The sequence below is a fragment of the Pristis pectinata genome, chromosome 13 (assembly GCF_009764475.1).
Source record: "Pristis pectinata isolate sPriPec2 chromosome 13, sPriPec2.1.pri, whole genome shotgun sequence".
NCBI classification, from domain to species: Eukaryota; Metazoa; Chordata; class Chondrichthyes; order Rhinopristiformes; family Pristidae; genus Pristis; species Pristis pectinata.
Window position 1 is genome coordinate 45,732,706 of NC_067417.1, and position 12,361 is coordinate 45,745,066.

General features: G+C 40.0%; 1 protein-coding gene across 1 annotated transcript in view; it reads left to right on the forward strand.

Moving 5' to 3' along the window:
* Nucleotides 1-12,361, forward strand: part of LOC127577265 (E3 ubiquitin-protein ligase TRIM71-like) — a 38,934-nt gene that overhangs the window by 21,976 nt on the left and 4,597 nt on the right. Inside the window, 1 exon segment of the mRNA XM_052028312.1 lies at nucleotides 11,608-11,742. Coding sequence (XP_051884272.1) covers nucleotides 11,608-11,742 — 135 coding nt within the window.

Consider the following 12,361-nt stretch of genomic DNA (forward strand, 5'->3'; position numbering starts at 1 on the left):
TTAAGTTCCCACATTGTGCCTGTGTTCATCAGACTGGGAAGCACCTTCAAAAGACCTATCAAAAGCAATAAAATTTTCCCCTCATTTCTTGCTGTGTTTCAGCTTTCTGGCTGTCCTGTTAATACAATACTGAGCCGTTACTTTAGGATATGGCCTAGCAACTTGATTCTTGTCTGAGTTGCAGGATTCTAGAAGGTCATGCTGTAAACTGAGCAATCTCCAATTGCCGTTAAACCAAAATTGTTCAGAATTTTTTAATGAAATGTAATACCACTGCTTTTCTTGCATTTCTTTAATTCTTCCCTTTTTCTATGGACTTTAGTTTGTCTCATGACCTGTGATTGTTCAGAGTTGCATCCTGGGTGTGGTGCTAAAGGAGATTGTAGTCAGGATTTGTTTGTTTCACAGTTCACTACGTTATGAGAGATCTTTAGTTGTTTGAGTTTATCTCTGGATTAGTAAAAAGACTAGCCTCAACTGTAGAATATGCAAGTGTTATGTATTACCATCACCAACTTAATTGAAATTTTCTGTTTTCTAACAATGACAGATAAAACATTCCTTAACTGAAATTTGAAATTTGGATACATTATAAATTTTAACAATACAGCCTTTGGATAACTTCATGCTGTATGAAGAGTACAGATTACCACATGTGCTAAATGGAAGAAGTGTTCTGCAGTCTTAACCCATTTGGTTGTGACTAGTGGCAGGTATTTGGAGGAGGAGGCAGCTTCATGAACCTACTGATGTCTAAGATGGTGGAGTGTAGCACGAGTGCAAAAGACCAGACTGAACTATAGCCATCTTGAACTAAAGTGCTGAGTTGATTCATACGGGTCTTGTCCCTAGGTCCCAGAACAATCAGCCAATTTCAGTCATTCCACAGGATATCAAAAAAAATAGCTTTAGTGTGTTGGAAACAGGCCACAAATGTTCTGGCAGTTGAAACTCAATCTGCAGATGCTGGAAATCTGATGTAAAAACAAAATGCTGGAGAGGCTCGGTGGTCAAGCAGCATCTGTGGAGAACAAAACAGTTAACACTTTGGGTTGAAGGCCCTTCATCTGAGAGATTAAATGAGCATTGATGTAATGGCACACTGACCAGTTGCATAACCACAATGGATAAAAGGGCAGGACAGAGATGGATATTACCACTAGTGCACTGAAACCTTTGTGCCATGTCTAAGTCCCAAGACTTATCAAGATGAATGCAGTTCCAGTAACACTTGGTCCTGATACCACCTTGGTCAAAACCTTTTGCTTGTTTGATTTCCCCATCCATCATAAATAGTCGTCCCCATGATCTTTGGCTGCAGTGTACAATCCAAAATGTGTACTGCAGTGAGTTACCCTGGTGTCATTGTCAACACATCCCAAAACCACAACCTCTGACTCGGGCAAGTTAGGACAGCAGCCACATGCTATCCTGGCTGCCTTACTATGATAGAGGCGGCCATTCAGCCCATTAATCCATACCAGCTCCCAGCACAGTAATCCTATCAGTCCTGTTCCACTCTTTTATTTCCCTGTACCCCTGCATGCCCATCAATTCCCCTTTGATTATTTTGCCACTTCAGACAAAAATTTACAATAGACAATTAACTTACCAGCATATATTTGGGATGTGGGTGGAAACCCTACACTGTCACTGAGAATTTGCAAACTACACAGACTGCACCCAACTCCTTGGCACAGTGAGGCATTAGACTTGTGAAGATGCAAGAGGGGTCTTTTTTTTGTCTGAATATGCCAGCTTCTATTAGAGCAATACTGCCAGGCCTGTTCCTCTGCTTGCTCTAAAGACTGCAAACTATTTTCTCAAGTAATTTTAAGGAGTCTATAAGGTTTTCCTTTTTCCTCAAAGCACGTTGGAGCTTCCAGTCCAAAAATACCTTATATTTGCTGTTAACTCCGGAATCTTGTCATTCTCATCAGTGGGTATTGTGGTGAAGCCAGGACACTTTTCACAGGCGCTAGTTATGGTGAACTTAAATGCTGTGGACACATTGTGGCTTCATTTGGGTTAAGATCGTTAGGTTGCTGTGAAGGCAGAACAGCTCTTTTTAGATTGATTAGTTAATTAGTAAGCATTCCGTTGCTCTTGCATAATCTAGCTTCCACTGTCAATTGTCAGACACTTTAACAATAAAGACATGCTAAAAACCATTTAATGTTTCCAATTTTGAAGGCCGGTTGATTATTTTGATTTCAAAGATTTGACTTCTGAAGACTGGATATAAAATACTTTGAACATGATACTGAATTTGTGAAGGTGGAATTGACTTCCTTTCACTGCAGTGTTATATTGGCATTCATCAAAGCCCCTTTTCTAAATTCCTATTTGATGATCAAATGAAATATCATGTTAAGCATGTAATAGATAGGCTCCCCAGTCTTGAAGTGTTACCATGTTTTTACATTGGTTACTTGCAGGGGGGAACTGCCAAGTATAATAAATGAATTTATTTATTTAGAGGTATTACTGTCTAGCTGTTAAAATGGAAGCAGAGTTAGCTGTGAAGAGAAATGGAAAAGTATGGAGCTTGCCAGATTAATGGATCTCTTAAAAGTCTCCCAATGAAATATAAACATTGTAACTCAGTGGCTGTAATGAATTTGTCTCGGTTGAACAGTCAAAATTCTTCAATGTTAAAGTGCCAGCAATGTTTGCCTCTTCAGTTTAGCTGTTTAATAACTTTCATATCCTTAAACTGTTAATGATAAAATCTTCAAACTTTATTATTTTTATTTTATCCAGCATTTATTGCCCATTCCTAATTGCCCCTGAAGGTGGCGGTCAACAGCTGCAGTCCCTCTGGTGATGTTGCTTCCATGTTGTTGAATAGAAAGTTCCATGATTTAGATCCAGCAATGAAGTAATGACAATGTTTCCAGGTCAGGGTGCTGCATCACTTTGAGGGGTACCAGCATGCGGGTGTCCCCACGTTTCCTGCTGCCCATTGCTATCTTGGTGTTTAAAAGGCTGCATTAAACAATTGTTTAAATATTATCTAAAACAATGAATTGGAGGTATTACTTTAATGAAGAATAGATTTGTTCCCGTTTGTTTTTTGTTTCTGCACAAAGATCCTCACAGAGATGATGCTTGACCTGAACTTGTCGAACCACTGCAAATGAGCACAGAAGCCAACTGGGCCTCTGCACCTGCTTGCTCAACCTTACATTAAAGGTGCTTACAAGCTTCAGTGAAATATTCAGTTTAGTTTGATTTCAATTTCCCCTTTACTGCTGTAGTTTGGTTCTGGCTCCTTGAATGGATTTGCCCTTCAGTAATTCTCTGAAGCTTAATGTCATCCCTACTCTTTGTGAATAACTGCATTTTTAGCAAGGCTGCTACAAAAAATTTAAAGGCATTCAGTTCAGCCTTGACTGATATAGGCAGACCTCAAACATGCAGGCACTGGCTAATATCTGGGTAGGTTTGGCAAGACCCAGTGATCATAGCTTGGGACCTTTACATGTTACCTTAGCTGCTGGAATGTGTCATGCACTTCCAAATGATTTTATTTTCCAGTTTAAAAGTGGGATGAATATACACTTCGCCATATGGAGACTGAAGCAATGATGGCTTTATTTACATAAGTAAATGGCATAAAAGTGAATCATGCATTTCTCTGCTCTTGATGCATAAAATAAAACAGCACATGGTCTTCTTGTCCTCCCCCCTCCACCGTCTAAACAGACTTTAAAACGTAAACTTGCTAGTTGTGATGTGTAACAAGTCTCAGAATTGACCAAGTTTTTCCAGCCAGTATTTGAACATTCTGGCTGCTGGTCTTAAAGCTGAAGCTCTTAGTGTAGACAGACTTGCTGCAAAACTTCCATTAATTTTCCCCCAATCTGCTACTGCTGCATCTGAAGAGGCTTCAATAGCTCTTGCCTTTTTATAAACTTGCTCATTATCTGGACTGGTAGAAAAAGCAATTGAGCGCACAATCTACCAATGTCTTAAACTTGTTTGAATTTTAATAATTCGATTGAATTAGTGTTTCATTCCTTAAGACTTTGATCAGGGTACTGTAGAGTTTTTCAAATCTGGAGGGAATAATTTGCCAGTAAACCTTATTGCTGTTATGGAATGACAGCTGAATTTTTTCCCCACATGCAGTGTAAGAGATTTTTTTGTAGCAGTAATTTTTTCAGATAGCATAGGTTGGAGTTGTATTGAATCTTTACAGTGAGCTCTTTCTTGCACTGTGAAAGCCTGTATTCATTCACAGGATGTGGATGTTGCTGGGAAGGCCAGCATTTCTTGTCTCTTGAACTGATTCATTTACTAGGTTATCTCAGAGGGCAATTGAGAGTCAACCATGCTGGTGAGTTTGATGTTTCATGTTGGCCAGGCAGGGTAAGGACACCAGATTTCCTTCACTGAAAATCATTCTGAGCTGGGTAGATTCTTTCGACTGTGTAACGGTTTCATTTCACCATGACTGATTTTTTTTTTAAATTCAAGATTTATTTAAATACTTGAATAAAAATTCCCCAGCTGTCATGCTGGGGTTTGAACATGTCTATGGATCGATTATTTTGGTCTCTGAATACTTGTCCAAAGTCTATATGCTACCATACCTCCTGAATTGTACATTTGGGGAGAAAAGTCCATTTCACAACGCAATGTCCTGGTTCCTTTGAGATGTTGTGAATTATTGCAGCTGTCAGTATTTAACCCATTATTATTCTTGCAGCTATCTCTTAAAGAGGCATACCACAATGCAAGTAACATTTTTGTAGAAACTGGAGTGTGTTGCTCTTGAATGATATGTCTGGGTGGGGGGGGGGGGAATATTGGTGGAAGGAGATGATGTGAGAGTGCTGAATGATTCTAAGGGACTTGGACAAGTTGTAAAGAATATTAACTACTGATGTCCACCTGCACAATGAACGCAACAGAGATTGGCCAAGTATTTCCAATGGGTTGTTTCAACGGAGCTCTTTGTAGGGAACTGAATGTGCTTTGCAATTTAGATATGTCAGTTCCTGCTCTTGTGTGCTGAAGGAGAAATACTCCTCGAGTATAGTGTTTGGGTGACCACAATGCAGCAATGGCCAACAGATGTGGCAGAGATCAGCAGCAACATGAAATGACAGGCTAGAAAGCTCATTCTGGTGACTTTTACCTCCATGGACATAGCGGTCCATGTGTATGTGCAAGGGTGTATTTGAGGTCAAGTTTCAGGACGTCAGAAAATGTAGTTTGAATATTCTTCCTTCAAATAGACTTTTTGAGGGAACTAAGGTTAGTAAACAAAAACCTAAAATGCTGGAAACAGCAGGTCAGGTTGTACTAAAGAAAGGTCTCAGATCTGAAAAGTTAACATAATTTCCCCTTCCACAGATGTTGCCCTGACCTGAGTATTTCCAGTATTTTCTGTTTCTATTTTGGATTTTCAGCATTTGCTGCTTGATTTTTATTTGAGGTTAGTAAAAAAAAACTAGTTATTTCATTGGTAATTATGTTGTGTCATTTTTGATAGCAGTTGATGTTGAAAACTCTCATATCAGACAAATTTTGTGATGGGGTACTGTTATGTAATTTGGCAGAATTTTAAACTGGGTGGAGAAAAAGAATGGAAATCCTGCTGAAAAATGAATTTCTCAATGGGCTCTAAGGCACCTAGACATTGTTCTACTTTGCATCAGGTTGATTTTTCAGCAGTGCGACATTAGTTTTTGTATATTGGAACTGTGACTGAATTTCTAGTCCAGAAATGTAATGCATTACATTCTTCTGCACAAGCATCTAATTTGTAGTTCTAAAAGGGAAATATATTTGATGTTCTTTTGAGGATTTAACAAGCTGGGCGGATGAATGAGAACCATTGGATGTCATGCATTTGCAAAAGGTACTTGATAAAATGTCACTAAAGGTTACTGCACAAGATAAAAATGCATGGAATGGATAGACGATTAGCTAACTTGGAGAAAACCTAATTGGGATAAATGAGTCATTTTCAAGTTGTCAGGCTTTAACTATAAGAGCGTGCCTCACTGTTCAGTGGTGTGGCCCAGATTATTTACAATCTATTAGTGGCTTTGAAGGACTGGTTGTGTTCTAGGCAAATTTTCTAGTAATGTAAAGATGGGAGAAAAAGCAAGTCGTGAGGAGAACAAGGTCTGAAAGAATGGAACAATTTGAGCAAGTGAGTATAACTTTTCCAGATTGATATAAAATGTGCTAAAATTAAGTTCTCCATTTTACTCAAAGGAATAGAAAAGCAGTGTTGTTTAAATTGAGAGACCACAGAATTCTGTTGCTTGGACGCTGGTGACCTTGCTGAAACACCAGATTGTGGGGAGGCTTTGCAGAGTAGATGCTGTGAGGATGATACCCACCCCACTTGCAGGAGAGGCAAGAACCTGTAGTGGAGCTGTGGTAGTGGTTTGGGAAAGGATGGGTGTGGGATGGAGAGCTAACTGAGATGAGGTACTAAGAACCATTTTGTAGCAGAACAAATGAGTTCAAGAGTTTGTAACTTCAGTTCCATGTCCTCAATTGCCAGCACCCCATGTGTCTACCACCCCACAACCAGCTAAGACTAGCCATATGTGCCTCCTTGTATGGGCTTCAGCTGATCCAAGAGATGCCTGGTCTTTGAGGGAAGCATCCAAGAATTTGACTGGTCTACTTATTGTACATTAATATTTATATTATAGTCATACAGAACAGAAACAGGTATTCTGCTCAATTGGTTCATGCTAACAAAGATGCTCATCAAAGCTGGTTTGCCTGTTTTGGTCCATATCCCTCTAAACCTATCCTATGTGTACCTGCCCAAATGTCTTTTTAAATGTTATTGTACCTGCCTCAACCACTTCCCCGGCAGTTCATTCCATTAGGCAGACCTTCTGCTGCTGCCCCTAAGGTTCCTATTAATCTCTCCCTCTCAACCTTAAACCTGTGTTCTCCAGTTCTTGATTCCCCGACCCTGAGAAAAAGACTGCATTCACCCTATCCATGCCCCTCATGATTTTATACTACTATAAGATCACCCTCCTTCTCCTACACTCCAGTGAATAAAGTCCTAGCCTGCTCAACCTCTCTCCATAACTCAGTCCCTCAAGTTCTGCAATATCCTCAAATCTTTTCTGCATTATTTCCACCTTAATGACATCTGTCCTATAACAGGGTGACCAAAACTGAACACAACACTCCGGGTACAGCCTCACCGACATCTTGTACAACTGCAGTGTAACATCCCAACTTCTATACTCAATACCTAGATGAAAGGCCAGTATGTCAAAAGCCACCTTCATCACCCTGTCTACCTGTGGTGCCACTTTCAGGGAACCATGCATTTGTACTCTTGGGTATCTGTGTTCTACAACACTCCCCAGGGCCCTACTGTTCATTGTGAAAGTCCTATCCTGATTTGTCTTCTCAATGTAACACCTTGCACTTGTCTGAAATAAACCCCATTTCCTATGACTAATATCCATATTAAAAAGAACAAATTGCTGTGAATGGACAAAACCAGTCCTTACTCTATCAACAACAATTATCCTGGGTTTCGGCATAATTATTAGGGTGGCCCAGTAGCGTAGTGGTTAGCACGACGCTATTACAGTGTCAGTGATCAGGGTTCGGTTTCCATCACTGTCTGCAGGGAGTTTGTACGTTCTCCCGTGTCTGCATGGGTGTCCTCCGGGTGCTCCGGTTTCCTCCCACATTGCAAAGACGTACAGGTAGGTTAATTTGGGTTTAAAATGGGCGGCGCGGACTCGTTGGGCCGGAAGGGCCTGTTACCACGCTGTAAATAAAATTTTTTAAAAAAACACAAAGCGCTGGAGGAACTCAGTGGGTCAGGCAGCATTTATGGTCCAGATGAAGGGCCTTGACCCAAAATGTTGACTTGAAATTTCCAGATGCTGGAATCTGGAGCAATACACAAAAAGTGCTGGAGAAACTCAGCAGGTCAGGCAGCATCCATGGAGGGGAAATAAACAGTTGACGTTTCGGGCCGAGACCCTTCACCAGGACTGGAAAGGAAGAGGGCAGAAGCCAGAATTGACTGTCCTTTTCCTCCATAGATGCTGCCTGATCCACTGAGTTCTTCCAACTTTGTGTGTTGCTCCAGATTTTAGCATCTACAGTCTCTTGTCTCCTTGTTGTATCAGACCTGCTTTCATTCTCCCCTCAAATGCTTTTGAGTATTAATCAAATTTTGCAGCCAAGCCATGTTATCCACACAGTTCTCTGTGCTCCATAACAATCAGTAATGGATATCCTGACTCCTATGTTGGCTTCTTATGATTCATAGGAATCCCAGGTTTTATCCTGAAAGTCACGTGCTGCTGGACATGAAGGCTCCTTCTATTTAAAATTCTTCATGCACATTGAAGTTGGGTTATTTTAAAGAAGCGGTGCATTTGTAGAATTTCCAAAATAATAAATTCATTGCTCACTGAAAGTAATGTGGATTTCATTGTGAAAAGTTACATTTTTAGCTAGTTAATCCCATGAGTTTTGGAAATCCCCTTCCCAAATGAAATTAGCCTATAAATAAATATTTAAGACTTAGGAAATGCATGGCAAGGAAGATCTATGTTTTAATGATTTAATTTTTTTTTTGACCAATCTCGGCATTGCATTATTTGCTACCAATTCTAGAATTCTTTCCTCTCATTTTTCCAACAGTAAACCTAACATGTTCTTCAAACATTGTCCTTGGAAAAAGCAGTTTTGATGAAAGGTGGGCTTCTAGAAGAAAATCTTGAAGCAAATAACTTTTTGAATAGAACTTTGAACATGTAGAATGAGGACTTTTGTGCTTTAACAATTCTCACTAGAGAAATTGAGCAACTTCAAGGTTACAGTGAGTAAAAGAATAACAGCTCATGGTTGCATAAAGGCAAGAGCTTTTAAAGTTCATGTTGGGAGCTCAACAGTTACAGTTGAATGGTAAGAGTAGGAATGCACAGTTGAGTAATTTTTTAGAACCCCTTTAGGAAGCATTTCAGTAGCATAGTGAATGCATCATGTGGAAGTCTATAGAATGGGGATGCTTGAATCAAGGAAAGATGTCAATTGGTGTAGTGTTTGATATCATCAAGCAAGCAGACGTTAACAAAGGAGTAATCCCTATATGCTTATCAGGTTTGTCCACTAGCAATTGGCTTGAAACTGGTTTTTAAACTTACCTTTGCAGCTTGTAATTTGCCTATTCAGAAAATGTTTATTATAATTTGATTCCAAGAGGGTGGGGGGGGAAACTTGTCTGAATTATCCAAGGTCAAGTTTAGCAGATTCACAGCTGCTTGAGGAATCAATGATATCCAGAGTGTTGGAGACGGCTGGCAGGTGTCTCGGGTTACCATCTCTTCAGAAATCATGCGGCATTTCCATAGCCTGACACTGAAAAATGACAGTTTATGACCCATGGAATAATGTTACCACTGAGGGTGCAGCATGGATATTTCTTTCATCTGTAGATGAACTTAATCGCACAGGCTTGGTCAGTCCATAAAATCAAACAAAAGAACTTCCTTTTGGTTGTGCAGTTGGGATTATATACAGCTTGGTATTGGGATAACAATTCGGATTTGAAAGAAGTCACCCCCAGCTTCAAGTTGTACATATTTTGACTGGTGATGTTTCTAAGTTCATGGAGGCTGAGGGGAGATCTGATAGAGGTAATAAGATTGAGAAGCATAGATAGAGTGGACTTTTTCACAGGGTTGAAATGTCTAATACCAGAGGGCTTGCATTTAAGGTGAGAGGGGTAAGTTCAAAGGAGATGTGTGGGGCAAGTTTTTTTTTACCCAGAGAGTGGTGGGTGCTTGGAATGTGCTGCTGGAGGTGGTGAAGGCAGATACAATAGGAGTGTTCAAGAGGCTCTTAGGCACGTGAGTGTTCAGGAAGTGGAAGGATATGGACATTGTGTAGGCAGAAGGGATTAGTTGGGCATTTGATTACTAGTTTGTGGGCAAAGGGTCTATTCCTGTGCTATGTTCATAATCACTGTTATGAATTGGAAAAGATAACATGTACTTATTGCCATCCCTATTTGCCCTTGATGTCCTTTTGATTTCAGTTTTACCAGGGCTCTTGATGCTATATGGTTAAATAGTGCTTTGAAGTCAAGGGCACTTGGTCTTGCATTGCTTCTGGACTAGGCCTTTGGTCCATGTTTTGACCAAGGTTCTGAGGTCTGGGGCTTAAATCCCAGGATGGATTGGTGCACAGGTTATAGGTGAATAAGTGCCATTTGATGACACTGTGCTGATTGAGAATAGACTAGGTGATAATCAGCTAAATTGGACTTGTCCTTTACGTGAACAAGGCATACTTGAGCAGCTTTGTACATTATTGCCACTGTTGTAACTACTGGAACTGAAAAGTAATAGGGAAGTAGATAAAGGCATTGCTGAGCTCCATTATATCCTCCTGCAGAGATTCCTGTCATGGTTCTCCAAATAAAGTTGCATCAAGCCATAGTAAGTATTTCTACCTGGGATTCAATAAACATGTAGATTGCCATGGAGTGAGAGAATTGGCTTGTTTCTAACAGCCATTGACACTAAAAATCTAAATTTTTGTTTGGTTAATCCAGGGTGATTTTGGTGTTTATTCTGAGGAAAAACCTTCTCAAAAATTGGTTGGGTGGTCAACGAGTTTGGGAAACAAATTAGTCTGGTCATACATTGAATCACAGTAATTTTGCACCAGTGGTGATGGCAGTTACAGTAGAAATTTCTCATTATTTTAGAGCAATAATACTGTAGCATCTGTAAAAGAATCTATCATAATATCCTTTTAGTTTAATGCTGGAAAACTGACCCATAAAGATTTTTTAAAAACTGTTTGATTTCCCCCTCTACTGTAGTAGAATGCTCAAAAATGGTGTCCCAGGTTGGGGGTGGCAAAATTTGTTTTGGTTCTGTTGTCCTTTTCAGAATCTATAGCATATGCTTGGAAAATGAGGTTTTGGTTAGAGGTTTAAGTGTTGTGTAATTTCTCTGTACAAATTCAAATAGCGAGTGAACCCTCATTATTAGGGAATCTCCATACAAAAACTGAGGAATAATTGTTCAACAGAACAAAGCTCATAGGTGCTGACTGCACCTCAGTACCTTATCCATGTTGCTAATCCTGAAATAAGTGTGCATGTAGGCAATTTTGCTCTTCATTTGATACGTTATAGAAATTAGTCTAATCTTGTTGGTGCACTGCTCGAAAAAGAATAAGTGGATGATAACTGTTCAGTGAATGGTTTTGTGCTCCTTTAAACTTCATTTAAAACTTCATGAATTTTTCATCTGTCTTGCTGGATGGAATTGCATCTTGAATAGAAGTTTTGGGAAGTGTTGCAGGTCACTATCAGACCTGGGGGCAATTTTACAACAAGAGTTGCAATCTGGGGTAAGCTAATTGTGGAATTTGCACTTTGGCTGGTTGAGCACAGAAGCTCTGACATTCTGGTGATGTCAGAACAGAATGCCAGTGCTCTTTTTTTATAGTGGCCATGTTTGTAAATGTATGTGAAGGTTTTTGTTGCTCTTATTAATTATGCTGTCTCTTGCGTCTCTGTTCACCCTTTCCTACCGTTACCACTGATCCTACTTCCTCCCCACCTTGCAGCTCAGTATAGAGAAAGTTCGAGCCATGGTAGAACAAGTGGAGATGAAGGCTCAAGTTATTCGATCAGAGGTCAAAGCAGTAACTTCACGGCATAAGAAGGCTTTAGAGGAACGTGAATGTGAGCTATTGAGAAAAGTGAGTTAACCTTTGCAGCTTTTGCTTATTTGTGTATAAAGTAACTTTGTAAGGACTTTGCTCACTTTCTTATTCTCTGGTCAGTCTTTCCAGTGTTTGATTCCATTTCCAAACACTGTCAATTTGGGTTGAATGCAGGCTCTGACATGAGACTTGAATTCAGAACCCATGTTCTATAGTGTATGGCTTGGCTGATACCACTCAATGTTAAATGAGTCGTCATTGAATACTACCACTTACACTCCCCCGCCCCCCAAAAACTAATCTATTTCTTTGCTTGTCAAGTTTAATATTTAGACATGTATGAATTTAGTGATGTTTTCAGCTTCTCGTTTTCAGTTAAAGGAAGTAATGTTAGTCATCATCATAGAGATGCAGTATGGATATGGGTCCTTCAGCCTACTGAGTCCACACTGACCATCACTGATTTACACCAATCCTACATTAATCCCATTTGTTTTATTCTCCACTGCCCCCCCCCCCCCCCCCAAATTTACCAATTTACAGTAGCCAACTAACCTCCCAACCTACACATCTTTGTGGGAGGTAAAAGGAGCATCGGGAAGAATCCCGTGTGGTCAGAGAATGTGCAAACTCCATACAGAAAGCACTGGAGGCC